Consider the following 12,461-nt stretch of genomic DNA (forward strand, 5'->3'; position numbering starts at 1 on the left):
TTCGTGGGTGCTCTCGGAAGCGTGATAAGCTCAAGAAAAAAGCTGATTGTACTCGGTATAAGAGCACCCCTCCCTTCCTTCAAGTTCGTGAGAAGTTCCTAACCACCTTCAAGTTCTCCTCTACCTATCACTTCAAGTTTTCCATTGCTTTCAACATTACCTGTTGAAATCTCATCCTTCAAGTTCCTCCGTTTTCAAGCGATTTAACCTTTGCAATCTTTATAAATAAGATGGTATTTCTCTCTCCTAATCCAATTAATTTTAGAACCATACTCACCACAGTGATACACTAACATTATCAGACTCCAAACACCGCTCAGAGCACTCCCGGTAGCTCACAGAACACAAATCAACTTCCCAATAAGAAGCGCTTGCGTGACATAGACGAAGACGATAACGAAAAGACCCACCGAAAAACCAAGAAACACAAATCGTCCCGAAAACATAAGAAACACCGAACTTCCTCAGGTCGCAAATCGTCCCACAAAACTGTCAAGCCTATCCCGGAGGAGATACCAGAAACACCCCCTAAGCAGTCGCCAGTGCTTTCCGGGTTCACCCCGATCAACAAGAGCCGAAAAACAAACCCTGTACCTCCACCAATCCGGACTGAAACCCGGACTCCGCCAAATACTAACCTAGCTCCATCGGACACTGAAGGGATCTTCCCGAGTAACTGGGGAGCAACCCTAACTGATTCCGACTCCTTTCCCGACTTTAGTTCCGAACCCTCTGAACCATACATAAGTGACGATCAAAGACCCAGCAGCAGGTCCAGCAACAGGCCCACTAGCAGCAGTCTCCACTGCTTCCTCAGCACGCAGCAGTGCTTCACCAGAGGCCCTTTACGGACGACCGTACTTAGGGTTAGTGCTACCCCACCAGCACCCGCTAGTGCTCCACAAAAGAACGTTGCCCGGGAGACTATAGTACCAAGTCAAGTTCTCACTCGGCCCAAGTCTAGTGCAGTCCGCTCAACAGGCCAGCAACAGGCCGCTCAAACAGGCCCAGCAGGCTCTACTACTCCCTCACCAGCACCCGTCAGTGCTCCACCGAAGGTTCTTGCACCGGAGACCCCTACATTCAAGCCCCGACGCCCCTCTCGGTTATTTTCTAGTGCAAGCCCGTCGGAACTAATAGACCACCCCTCACCAGTACGACAGAGACGAATTAGACCCGAGCCATCGCCGATTGTTCAAGAGACATCCCCGAGTGTTCAAGAGACATCCCCGAGTATTCAAGAGACATCCCCGAGCTCGACCGCATTCAAGATGACTCAAGCAAGCAAAGCGAAGATGACTTTAGGTCTACTCAACCTACCTAAAGTGTACACCAGCATCCGCAACAGCCTAAAGGCGGAAATGCAAAATGTGGGTTGGGTCAATAAAAGCACGTCCGGTATGGCTGCGTTCAATGCCCTATGCCTTTACTTGATGAACTTGCCCTCCCTCAACGGTTTTCTGCCAATTTGGACTGGGGGTGACTCCGATGCCCGTAGAGCACTGGCGAGTGCTCTACAGTGGCTCATCGCAGATGTTGGTATGAAGGATAGGTTATCAAGGGGACAGGGAGACCGTCAGTTCAAAGAGGCTGCCGGTGATAGTGATGATGATGATGACGGCGGTGGTCAGGCAGCCGGAAGACGCTCTCGCAAAGGGAAAGAGCGTGCAGTACCTCCGGAACTCGTGCGACCTTCCATAATGGTTACCGTGGTGGACCCCGATGCTCTAGGGGCATTCTTTATGCTCGTCCCACCACCTACTTATGACTGGAATGATCCCCTGAACGAACCTTCGTTCATCGGAATTTTGACCAAGATAACTTTCCCCGAGTTATGCAACTTGATCCTGAAGCACACCGCACCCGGCAGAGCAGTCAGGACTATCTGGGGCGCAATTGAGAATGTCCCCCCGGCAGCTGTTCCTCCCGTTCGGCCGGTGGAGGTACAAATTACCGATTCAGAGGAGCTCGAAGGTTGGTTGAAGAACAGCAATGCCAGGCCTCGGAGGATATTGGCGGTCCTCCACAGAGCAGGCGCGGGTGCTAACCTGGGTGGTGCGGAATCCCCCCCGTTGAACCCGGCTTTCCCTCACGTTGAGGAAGATGATTATAGCATGATCGATATTCCTGCAGAGGATTCGGATTACGAGGAGGGAAAGCACCGGATAAATGCCAAAGGACTGAGGGTATATATGCCTAGAACTGATGCCAGTAATCAAAGGCTAATTCAGACTCTTGTTAGGCGTCGCGATAGACAGCAGGATGCTATCGACGATTTAGACCCCAAATACCTTAGGAAGTATCCTTTGGGTGTCGGGGTTGCTGACCCAAACTTCTTACAGGGACGATCTGGACACCTGCCGGGATAGCAGCCAAGAGAGCTGCTGACACACTCGCGGCTGCTGGTGCTGGAGGTGGTGGTGGAGGTGGTGGAGGTGGTGGTGGTGGTGGTGGAGGTGGTGGAGGTGGTGGTGGTGGTGGTGGTGGTGGTGGTGGTGGTGGTGGTGGTGGTGGTGGTGGTGGTGGTGGTCTAGGACCTCCACCGCCTCCGGGCGGACCTCCTCCTCCTCCGGGCGGCGGTGGTGGTGGAGGACCAGCTGGAGGCGGTGGTGGTGGTGGTGGTGGGCCAGCTGGAGGCGGTGGTGATGGTGGTGGTGGGCCAGCTGGAGGCGGTGGTGATGGTGGTGGTGGTGATGGTGGTGATGGTGGTGGGCATCATTAGTTCCCTTTGGTATAATCTCTAACTTCCCTTCCTGCGGAATTGTCACTAACCTTTTAATAGTTGTTAGGATTACTCCATGAGCACTCGCGATAGCTATTGAGGTGCGGTACGATTTGGTGTTTTGGATTTCCCTTTGTCTTGCGAGAGTATATCAATGGATGGGTTATATCGGATAGGATTAGATTAGATTAGATTAGATTATTCCAGGTAGTAATTGCATTGCTTTTATTTCAAAGTCGAATCAAACTCCTAGATTGCTCTCAGAGTACTCGGTACCGCTTCAGAAAGTGCAGTAAAATGAGTGATGATAAATGATGCGGTTGAGTGCAGAAATTGTGGTAACATAGGATGATCCCTGCCGTAAGAGGATTAGCGGTGCAAATTTTTCTTGATTAGCGGCGCAAATTTTCTCGCCAAGAATTGATTTCTAATCGAAGATATCGCGAGTGCTCCTAGAGCAATGCGGATATTCCTGCCAGTCATCAGAATGGCTCCCACCAAGCGCTCCTCCGGTTCAGCACCTCTTGCCCCAAAGCGCCCACGACTCCCAAAACGACCTGAAGAACATGAAGATTTACTGACTGACGAGTCTGAAATATCTTACCGAACATTGACTCCACTGCCAGCCCGCACTCGGAGTAGTCAATCGACCACCGCCGCTCAAATAACTCGGAAAGGTCTTCTCCGTTCCTCCGAAACCCCCACTGGGAGGAGCAGTCCTAGGAGGGTAGAATTTCATCTCCCCGAGGACCATACTGATAATTTTGAAGCGCAGGAGGAGCCTGAGGCAATTGAGGCGCCAGAGGTGGAAGAAACTGTTGATACTAGCCACTCAGACTATGATGATGCTCCGGAGAATGACCACGAGAGCTCTGAGGAGGATGAGGATGAACCGGAGGATGAACCTCAAGCCCCCCCCCCATCTTACACCCAGAAGTCTCAGACTGTCGGAAAGAGACCTCATACAGTTCAGCCGACTACTGCCAGAGCACTGGGCAGTGCTCGGAGGAAACCAACTGGCGCGGTAGCGGAGGTCATTGCTTCTTCCAACGTGTCGGTGGACGTGGTACAGGTTCGACTCTATCTCGCTCATTGATGCTTTTTAACATATAAGTATTAGTGGCTAACGATTCAGAGGGGAACTCGACCGGGCGCGAAAGTAATACGTAAACAAGGTCAAGGGAGAGCAGCACCCACTTCAGCACCCAGCCAGAATGCATCCCAGAGAGCACTCCCGGCATCCCAGAGAGCACCCCCAACACCCTCACAGTCTAGGCCCTCTGAACCTGTTTATGCTCATGAGTATACCTCTTCTACGCGCCATATCGATTTTTCCTCGATGCGCTCTCGATACGGGGAGTCGTCCCCCACTTACCGGACATATCGTTCTTCACCGCCTAGCGAGGTAATTGGCGAGAACTCTGTGAGCAGTCGTCAGATTCCTTCACGCCAACTTCACGGTCAAGGTAGATCGCGAAGAGTCTACGAAATCGAGTACCTTTCCTCATCTAGGGGGGGGGACGAGAGTACTCCGATGCCGGAAAGCGAGGGTATTTTGATTCCGGGAAGCAAGGTTAGTATTCCGGAGGACACTCACGACGTCTTTGAGAACACTGGCGACATTCCTTCGAGCCAATTGACTCAGAGGTCTGTGGTCCCTAACTCTAGGAGTGCAAATGTGCTGTCAGTGCAGGCTCAGAGGATTGAGAAGGAGTGTAGCGTGTTAATCGGGGAGCATACTCTTCTACATGAGCCCTTTCCACCTGCAGCAAGACTTTCGGTACTAGTAGTGAGCATGTGGGCAACTGCTAGTCGCCGAGTGGGGTGTAGAGTAGACCTTGATGAGGTCGTTATTAAACAGGTGAGTGCCCCCAAAAGGATTACGAGTGCTCTGGAAGCATAATTGAGAATGATAGGTCAGAAGTCTGCACTCCCGTGTCCGTTCCCACTTGATGCACGAGGTGAAAGGGCGCCTGGCGGACTCTACGATATACGGGCTTGGAAATTTTGTGGGGCCTGAGGCGAGGGCGGCTCAAGTGGAATACCTTTTGAAGAATGATCGTTTCTTGAGCCCCCAACAGCATTACGAGGTATGATGCCAGTGGATGCCCAGAGAGCACTCGGGATAGCCGGTAACAGATTCTAGACCTACCGACTGCGCTTCCTGGCTCCGGAAATTATCGATATATTGTATTTTAAATACTTCGATGGGGTAAGAATGCGAGGGGTTAGGGATCCCGAATTTCTAGAGCGGATAACCCCTACCCTTATTTGCCTGATATCGACGGCGATCTGGCACGGCATTCGGGCGTGGTCAACAAGGAGTTACGTGAAGCCTGATAATTTTCAGTCGCAGAATGAGAGTGTTGTGAATAAGTATGGCCCGATGCCCTCATTGATATGGCGAGTGCCTTGGGAGCAATGACGGATGCTCCTAGGGCTATACGGGATTGACAAGCTGACATCCAAACACGAGTAGAAACGTTCAACAGGATGAGCAACACTTGGAAGGGGAGAAGTAAACAGAACCAGGAGGCAACCTTGGAGGTAATCAAAGATAACCTTCGAGAAAAGGTATGATACTTCTAGATGCCGGTAATGCGAGTGGTATTCTAAATGCTAACCCTAATAGATACGAGATAAAAAAGGGGTAACGATTGAGATTATACCGGAGGAGGGTTTTAGCGAGGACGATGAAGCTCTGGCTGCGGATCTTGCCGCATTCCGAGATGCTCGGAGAACACCCACGAGTGCTCCAGGAGGTCGGGTTGATTCCGACAGCGCCCAGGACGAAGTGATTAATGCCCGACTTCGCGGCATTGACACCGAAGAGGAGGGGGAGGAGGAAGAAGAACAGCCGGAATTACCTGTAGCGGGGGATTACGAAGGGGGGGGGGAGGAGGATGTGTAGAACAATCACGAGTGCTAAGGGAGATAGTGGGGGATTTCTTCTGATTTGTATATTGTATTAGGGTTAGTTAGGGTGTTAAATGGCGTATTGTATTTAGTATTAGGCGGAGGATCACGGTGTTGAATACACCAATTCTCAAAGTGCAGTCGCGAGTGCTCTGGAGACAGTAGAGATCGTCGTGCGAGTGATGTTTTTGTAATCTCATGGGGGAATTGTGAATACCAGAGGCCGGAACGGCGGAGAGGTGTATGCCTAGAGAGAACGGGGCGCCGACATGTAGGAATCGGTACGTCGGGCATGAGCCAGATTTCAAAGCACCCCATCCGGCAACGTCAGGGGGAGTCAGGGCAATCATTCTATCCCCAGAGCCCGCTGGAGCAGTGAAGAGTGCTCCAGGAGCAGTCAGGATATCCAACCGTGCAACTGGCGTTCTCTAGCGGGTAGAGTGACGTCCTAGTTACACCGGGCGCTATTATTTAGTGTCGGGGCCCGTTGTGCGGACTAGTGTGCGCTGGGGCGGAATAATGTGCGCCAGACTTCGCCAGGAGCACTGGCGGTATCTCTGGAGAGGTAGTTTACCTACCGAGCGCCCTGAGCGCCCTGAGCGCCCCGGGCGTCTGGCGAAGGCTACAGGTTTGCTGATGCCTGCGGAATATCTGCCATCGCCGCCCCTTGAGACAACGTCGGAGACACTTGTCACTCCCTCAGCCCCTAGAGTTAGCCACCACACCTTGGACTGATATCTCGATGGATTTCATAGTAGAAATGCCTAAGGAGAAATCAGGATCCCGTAACGTATTGGTAGTTGTAGACCGTTTTACGAAGATGGCCCATTTCATTCCAATGACGGGAATCAACGCGGAACAGACCGCTAACACATTCGTCAAAGACATCTGGCGTTTTCACGGACTTCCTAGGAGCATCGTCTCGGACAGAGGAACACAGTTCGTATCAGCATTCTGGGCGGCAATTACGGAAAGGTTGGGAATTCGTAGGAGACTCTCTACTTCTTTCCACCCACAGACCGATGGCCAGACAGAATGGACCATCCAGCACATGGAAGGTTACATTCGGGCATATACGGCAGGGACAGGCAAGAAATGGAAGGACCTGTTACCTATCTGCGAATACGCCTACAACAATGCGAAGCATACGTCGACCGGGCAATCACCGTTCTACTGCAACTATGGTTTCCATCCCCGAACGGACTGGCCTACGGATGCAGAGATCGAACGATTATATGCCAGTGGGAACAACTACTTGGACGAGATCATTACGGCTCATGAGTTAGCGAGAGATACGCTACAGAAGACTTTCGACAGGATGGCATCAAAGCCAGGACCAGCAGTACAGCGGTTCACTATCGGTCAGAAGGTCTTGCTGGATACTCGAAACCTAGGAGGATACTCCAAGTGGTCAGACAAGTTTACAGGACCATTTACGGTTTCAGCAGTGGTGGGCAATCGGGCTTACCGTCTCGAACTTCCGGTAGAATGGAAGGTTCACGACGTCTTTCACGAGATGCTGCTGCGACCCTATCGCGAGGACCCGGATCCAACCAGGCGGCAAAATACACGCAAACGACTGGCAACACCCGAGCCACAAGAAGCATTGGCGGAGGAGAACTTCCAGCCGACTGTGAACATACGACCCCACACACGAAGTCAAGGCCCAGCTATCGATGACGAACGGGCTCATAAACGACAACGGAATAGGCGGGACTAAGCTCGATACCTTTCCCTACTCTATGACTTTTCCTCCAGGGTTTTTATCATAGAAGGGTTTTAACGGTCGAGGGCGACGTCTAGGAAGGGGGAGTAGTGTTACAGGAACCACGGAACACTGTTCTAAAGGCTTAGAACAGTGAGGAATGCGAGTGACGGGTTATGATGCGAGGACGGTCGGGTAACGGAAGGACAAGCATAGAAAGGTATCGGGTAGTGTGGGGGCACGCGGTGTTACCACGCTAGTCCCATACTATTATGGCGGCACGCTTACTATTGGGTGTCTCACCCGGAATAGAATAGTAAGCGGGGCTTACGGCTGTAGGCTGTTCTACTTAGGGAAGTAGGTCTAGGATAATAGTATGGTACAGCCCGATGACTGGCAATTGCAAGGTTCATGGTTACGTGTCGGAATTAGAATGGAGGACGGAACTATGCGGGGGGCGCTTTTCTATCTGGGTTATCTTCGGGAGTACTATCTTATTCTATTATCGTTGTATCAGTTAGTATTAGAAAGCGGGCCTTGGTATAGGTTCCAACATGTATAAATAGGGCAGGATTCTGCGAAGGCTTGAGTGTATCATCAACCACCAAGTCAAGGGAATCTGGTTTACAATATCATCAGTTTAAACGCTACAGAATCATCGCTTAGCACTGGCTATTTCCCCAAACAGTGGCTCCGGCCAATATCATCTAAAAAGACCCTTCCTTATACCCTTCATATTCTTGACCGCACCTCCAAAGATCCCTGTCGCACCTCCCATAATCGCCCCTGTCGCATATCCCATCATAGCCCCTGTCGCGCCCCCAATGGCGAATGTCGCACCACCAATGGCGATTGTCGCATCTGCGATGGCGGCTGTGGCACCTCCAATGGCCGCTGTCGTACCTTTCACGACCGCTGTCGTACCTTTCATGACCGCTGTCGTACCTTTCGTGACCGCTGAAGTTAATGGGTCCTCCTTGGCGGCATCTGACTGGAGCTCCACAGTTTCGATGATCTTCATCTGAAAATTGGCAATGGAGGAGTCTTTCGGAGATCCATCCTCGGCCAGCAACTCTTTGATCTTTGCATGAGTCACTGCCTGCCTGTTCTCCTTTGGTGTTGTGTACCACTCACAACCGTTTTTAATATCTGATGCGGATAAGGGCTGTGCGTTGTCTCTGCGACTCTTGAGCCTCCCATCAATTTCTTGATGTAACAGGGCATATGCCATGATGAGTACGGTATCTAGCATGCATGCCAGGATAAGGTCCGCTGGAAGGGTATCATCCCATAGCCCATTCATGTACTGGTCGATGGCATCCCAGGGTCTCCCGATGAGAGACTTGATTAGTGCGGCGTCTCCGGCGAACCGAACATTAAAGCTTTCAAGGACAGGCACCATAAGCATCATTGACATCTTCCTTCCCTCGGGTTTCTCATCGCGATTGAAGTTGAACCTCTTCCCACCAAACTTGAAGCTGTGCCAAATGGTGTATGCTCGCATGCTTTCCTGGGTCGCCAACGAAATCTTGGGCTTAAGCTCGATACGCTGTGCTTTGATCTGTGCTACATGGACAGCTTCGTTCTCCAGGTTCATTGAAGTCTCTATGAGGAGGTTCTTTGGCGTGTCCAGAGCTATTTTATTTCGACTTGTCAGCGACTGAAATGGGAGCCCATAATGTGCTGTATGTTTACTTACTACCCTGAGCACTAACATAAGTGCGGGCCGGTAGACGTTGACATTGTATTTTTATATTCTCGATCGCGTCATTAAGCTCAGCTAGGATATCGATCTCGGAGCTGAAATCCCGATCAAGGATTTGCTTGATCTGGTTCAGTAGCTTGTCCTCGTTCCTGAGAACCACCAAAATAGGAATTTGACCAAAGTTCATTTCAAAAAACTCCTTTTCTGATGAGGGAACTTTCTTTTGAGAGCAGTCGAGGAAGTACCACATGGCGTGGATCTGCTCCCGAACATCGGCGGTATTGCGGTGCTGTTCAAGAAATGCCTCGATGCGAGCACGGTCATCACTGCCGCCTTCACCAAACCCATTAGAGAGATATATCCGTACTTGGTCATTATCAGGGATTCCGATGGGTGTGTTGATATCATGTTTTGTCTATTTTCCGTCATTAGTGTCCTTGGAGCCGGTGAGGAACAGTGAGTTAAAGGGCAGTGATTGAATCTACCTTTTGAACATTACCAAAGACCCTTCCAATCAATTCCGACTTTCCCATGCCTGGTTTTCCGATCACCAGTAGATTCAGGCGCTGTACTGCACTCGAACCCGCCCCCAAAATACCATTCACTGTCTGCTTCTCCCACCATGGTATCGTACCCTGGGGTAGGGTGTGAAACGATCTCTCAAAAAGTTTCTGAAATACTTCCATTGGTACACTTGTAGCCTGAAAGAAGAGCTGACATCAAAGACCAAGTATGCAGAGGGATGCAGAAACACCTTCGGTTTTAATATTTTGAGATATGGTGGCGTCGTGAGATATTCAAGGTAGTTCCTGGGCTCTGACGACATGTATGAACCAGGCATGTTGAGCGCCAGGCCCCACGCTCGAGTCGCCGTGTGGTGCTTGATCATGTCGAACATCTTCATTGCAATATCATGCGGAGTTTGAATGACATTATCCTCGCCGGTAAACAAGATATCGTAGGGTTCCACCTCAGGATCGAGGGCGAGTCCGTAGTCTTTGGCGGCTTGAAGAATCCATTGCAGAGGCCACAATGCCAGACCCTGCACCTTGCGACCACCACCAATGTCATGATGGTAACCAAAGAACCACGCTTCCAGATAGCTACTATCTGCTGAATCGGCGTCAGATTTCCAGAGGTCAGGGTTAAACAACGGACGCGCTTCGTTAAGTGCAAGGGCGTGCCGGAAGTGGTCCACGATGCCAGGGGCGTCCATTTCAAAATCAATATTTGATACACCATGGCTTAGATAGTTGGTGACAGGGAGCGGTATCACAGTCTTGACAGTGTCAAAAGCGCCTAGCAGTCGAACGCGGGGTGATTGAACGCAGAATGGGCTATGAGAGTTAGAGAAGGCGTTATGCATATATGATAACTGGTGGTTCCCAACATTGAGGGTATCACCTACAGCAGCTTACACTTTCGATTTTTAACGGGCTTCTTTAGCATCGGAGTTAGTATTAGCTACTTAATAGCTTCCTTTTGCAAGAATATGGGTAAACATACCTTGGTACCAATGTACGACCACTTGGTAATTGAAGCGTATTGCTGCAGGAGTTCCTTGAACTTGGCCTGGAAGACAGTATCGTTGTTCTCATCCTTATCGAAAAATTCTGCTTTTATCAGGCCAACATATTGGATGAAGGATGCCAATGCCCTCGAGATAACTAAATGTTGATTAGGCCTGGGATCGTTCCTGAAAAATGGGCGGCGGCAGGTATGAGGACTTACAGGCACCCCGACTGAATCCAAAAATAAATATTTCATGACGTTGAGCATCGTTGTGCTGCAATTGCTGACAACATACCTTGTAGCCATTCTGGAGAATGTCCAAATAACCTGTTCTCATACACAAGTTAGACAGCCCATTAGGTGATGACAGGACTCCCCAAAAGTCTAATTACCATGCCCAGTTGCGCAATCAAATAAGGAAACTGCCCTGTTCAAGTAGCCCCCATATTCTGCATCCTTGGTACCAATTCCTTCGAAGTACTGCACAAACTATTTTTGAGGTAGTTTTCGTCAGTAAAAGTAGAGTCTTCCGAAGAAATGATAGTGCTCGCCTTACCTGGAATGTGTTACAGGAACTATGGAGCGCTGTCCTAGAGACGAAGGACAGTGAGGAATACGAGTGACGGGTTGTGACGCGAGGATGGTCGGGTAACGAAAGGACAAGCATAGAAAGGTATCGGGTAGTGTGGGGGCATGCGGTGTTACCACACTAGTATTATACTATTATGATGGCACGCTTACTATTGGGTGTCTCACCTGAAATAGAATAGGAAGCGGGGCTTACGGCTGTAGGCTGTTCTACTTAGGGAAGTAGGTCTAGGATAATAGTATGGTACAACCCGATGACTGGCAGTTGCAAGGTTCATGGTTACGTGTCGGAATTAGAATGGAGGACGGAACTATGCGGGGGCGCTTTTCTATCTGGGTTATCTTCGGGAACGTTATCTTATTCTATTATCGTTGTATCAAGTTAGTATTAGGAAGCGGGCCTTGGCATAGGTTCCAACATGTATAAATAGGGCAGGATTCTCTGAAGACTTGAAGGTATCATCAACCACCAAGTCAAGGGAATCCGGTTTACAATATCATCAGTTTAAACGCTACAGAATTATCGCTTAGCACTAGCCATTTTCCTTAACAGAATGTTTTTTGCCCATCGGAATCGCTTACAGGCCCCGACCTTGCCATGTCAAATATGGTCTTGATCAAATCCTTCGTGCCAGAGGTTTTGCCTTTTGAATTTTCTTTTCAGCCATCGCAAGCGGGGCGCGGGGAAGGGGAATTAAGATGAGTGATGGTTTGTGGCTTACCCCTCATCGCACTAAATGACCCCTGCATTGTATCTCCGGTTCCATCAAAGCAGAGAATGAGTCGGACTGGGAGGCCATCGACGTTCTTCTCCGTTGGCTTGAAAAACCCGGTCTCAGTAGTATTGGTGTTCATGTTTTTTTCTGTGCCTGGAATATTCACCTGTATGTACCTCCGTCTGTAAGTGTCTATGTATATAACTTGTGATGGATGTTGAGCATTTCATATCCTCTTATATAATTATTCGATCTAGATCTGCGTCGGCCCCCCACCAAGCCTTAACCATGATTTGCTTATTGCGTCCACATTGAAGGATTCCATTCGACGGTTGAAGAGTGAATCATCAGAAGGAACCGTTCTGAGGTTACTCTGGCTCAGCGTGATGGATGAATCACAGCTGACCATAATAGCCGGCTGGTTAATAAATCTTGTATTATTGTATATTGTTCCAGATAGAATGGTTGGTGGGATCGGCACCAACCAGGTTACCGGAATTTGGAGCTACTAGAGTCTTTTGCCGCGCAAAGGGCCTAATTGAGCTGAAGACCTCTTTCATTGTGGACGAGTGATGTGCTCCTGGGTTTCCCCACGAT

The 12,461-nt window shown here is 50.0% G+C and overlaps 3 protein-coding genes across 3 annotated transcripts; 1 reads left to right on the forward strand and 2 right to left on the reverse strand.

The window, feature by feature from the left end:
* Positions 1 to 6,398: 6,398 nt before the first annotated feature.
* On the forward strand, positions 6,399 to 7,358 carry LAJ45_11664 (uncharacterized protein; the record flags this gene model as incomplete). Its single annotated transcript, XM_046121139.1, has 1 exon — positions 6,399 to 7,358. One exon carries the CDS (start codon positions 6,399 to 6,401, stop codon positions 7,356 to 7,358), a length of 960 nt encoding a protein of 319 aa, XP_045965662.1.
* Positions 7,359 to 8,046: 688 nt separating this feature from the next.
* LAJ45_11665 (uncharacterized protein) lies at positions 8,047 to 10,827 on the reverse strand (the record flags this gene model as incomplete). The annotated part of the gene is made up of 6 exons (XM_046121140.1): positions 8,047 to 8,978; positions 9,043 to 9,463; positions 9,534 to 9,683; positions 9,767 to 10,385; positions 10,457 to 10,488; positions 10,555 to 10,827. The coding sequence occupies 6 exons, from the start codon at positions 10,825 to 10,827 to the stop codon at positions 8,047 to 8,049; spliced, it is 2,427 nt and encodes an 808-aa protein (XP_045965663.1).
* Positions 10,828 to 11,648: 821 nt separating this feature from the next.
* Positions 11,649 to 12,003, reverse strand: LAJ45_11666 (uncharacterized protein; the record flags this gene model as incomplete). Its single annotated transcript, XM_046121141.1, has 3 exons — positions 11,649 to 11,660; positions 11,731 to 11,792; positions 11,871 to 12,003. The coding sequence occupies 3 exons, from the start codon at positions 12,001 to 12,003 to the stop codon at positions 11,649 to 11,651; spliced, it is 207 nt and encodes a 68-aa protein (XP_045965664.1).
* Positions 12,004 to 12,461: the final 458 nt, after the last annotated feature.

The sequence above is a fragment of the Morchella importuna genome, assembly GCF_003444635.1.
Source record: "Morchella importuna strain M04M26 chromosome Unknown Morimp01GS083, whole genome shotgun sequence".
Classification (NCBI taxonomy): Eukaryota; Fungi; Ascomycota; class Pezizomycetes; order Pezizales; family Morchellaceae; genus Morchella; species Morchella importuna.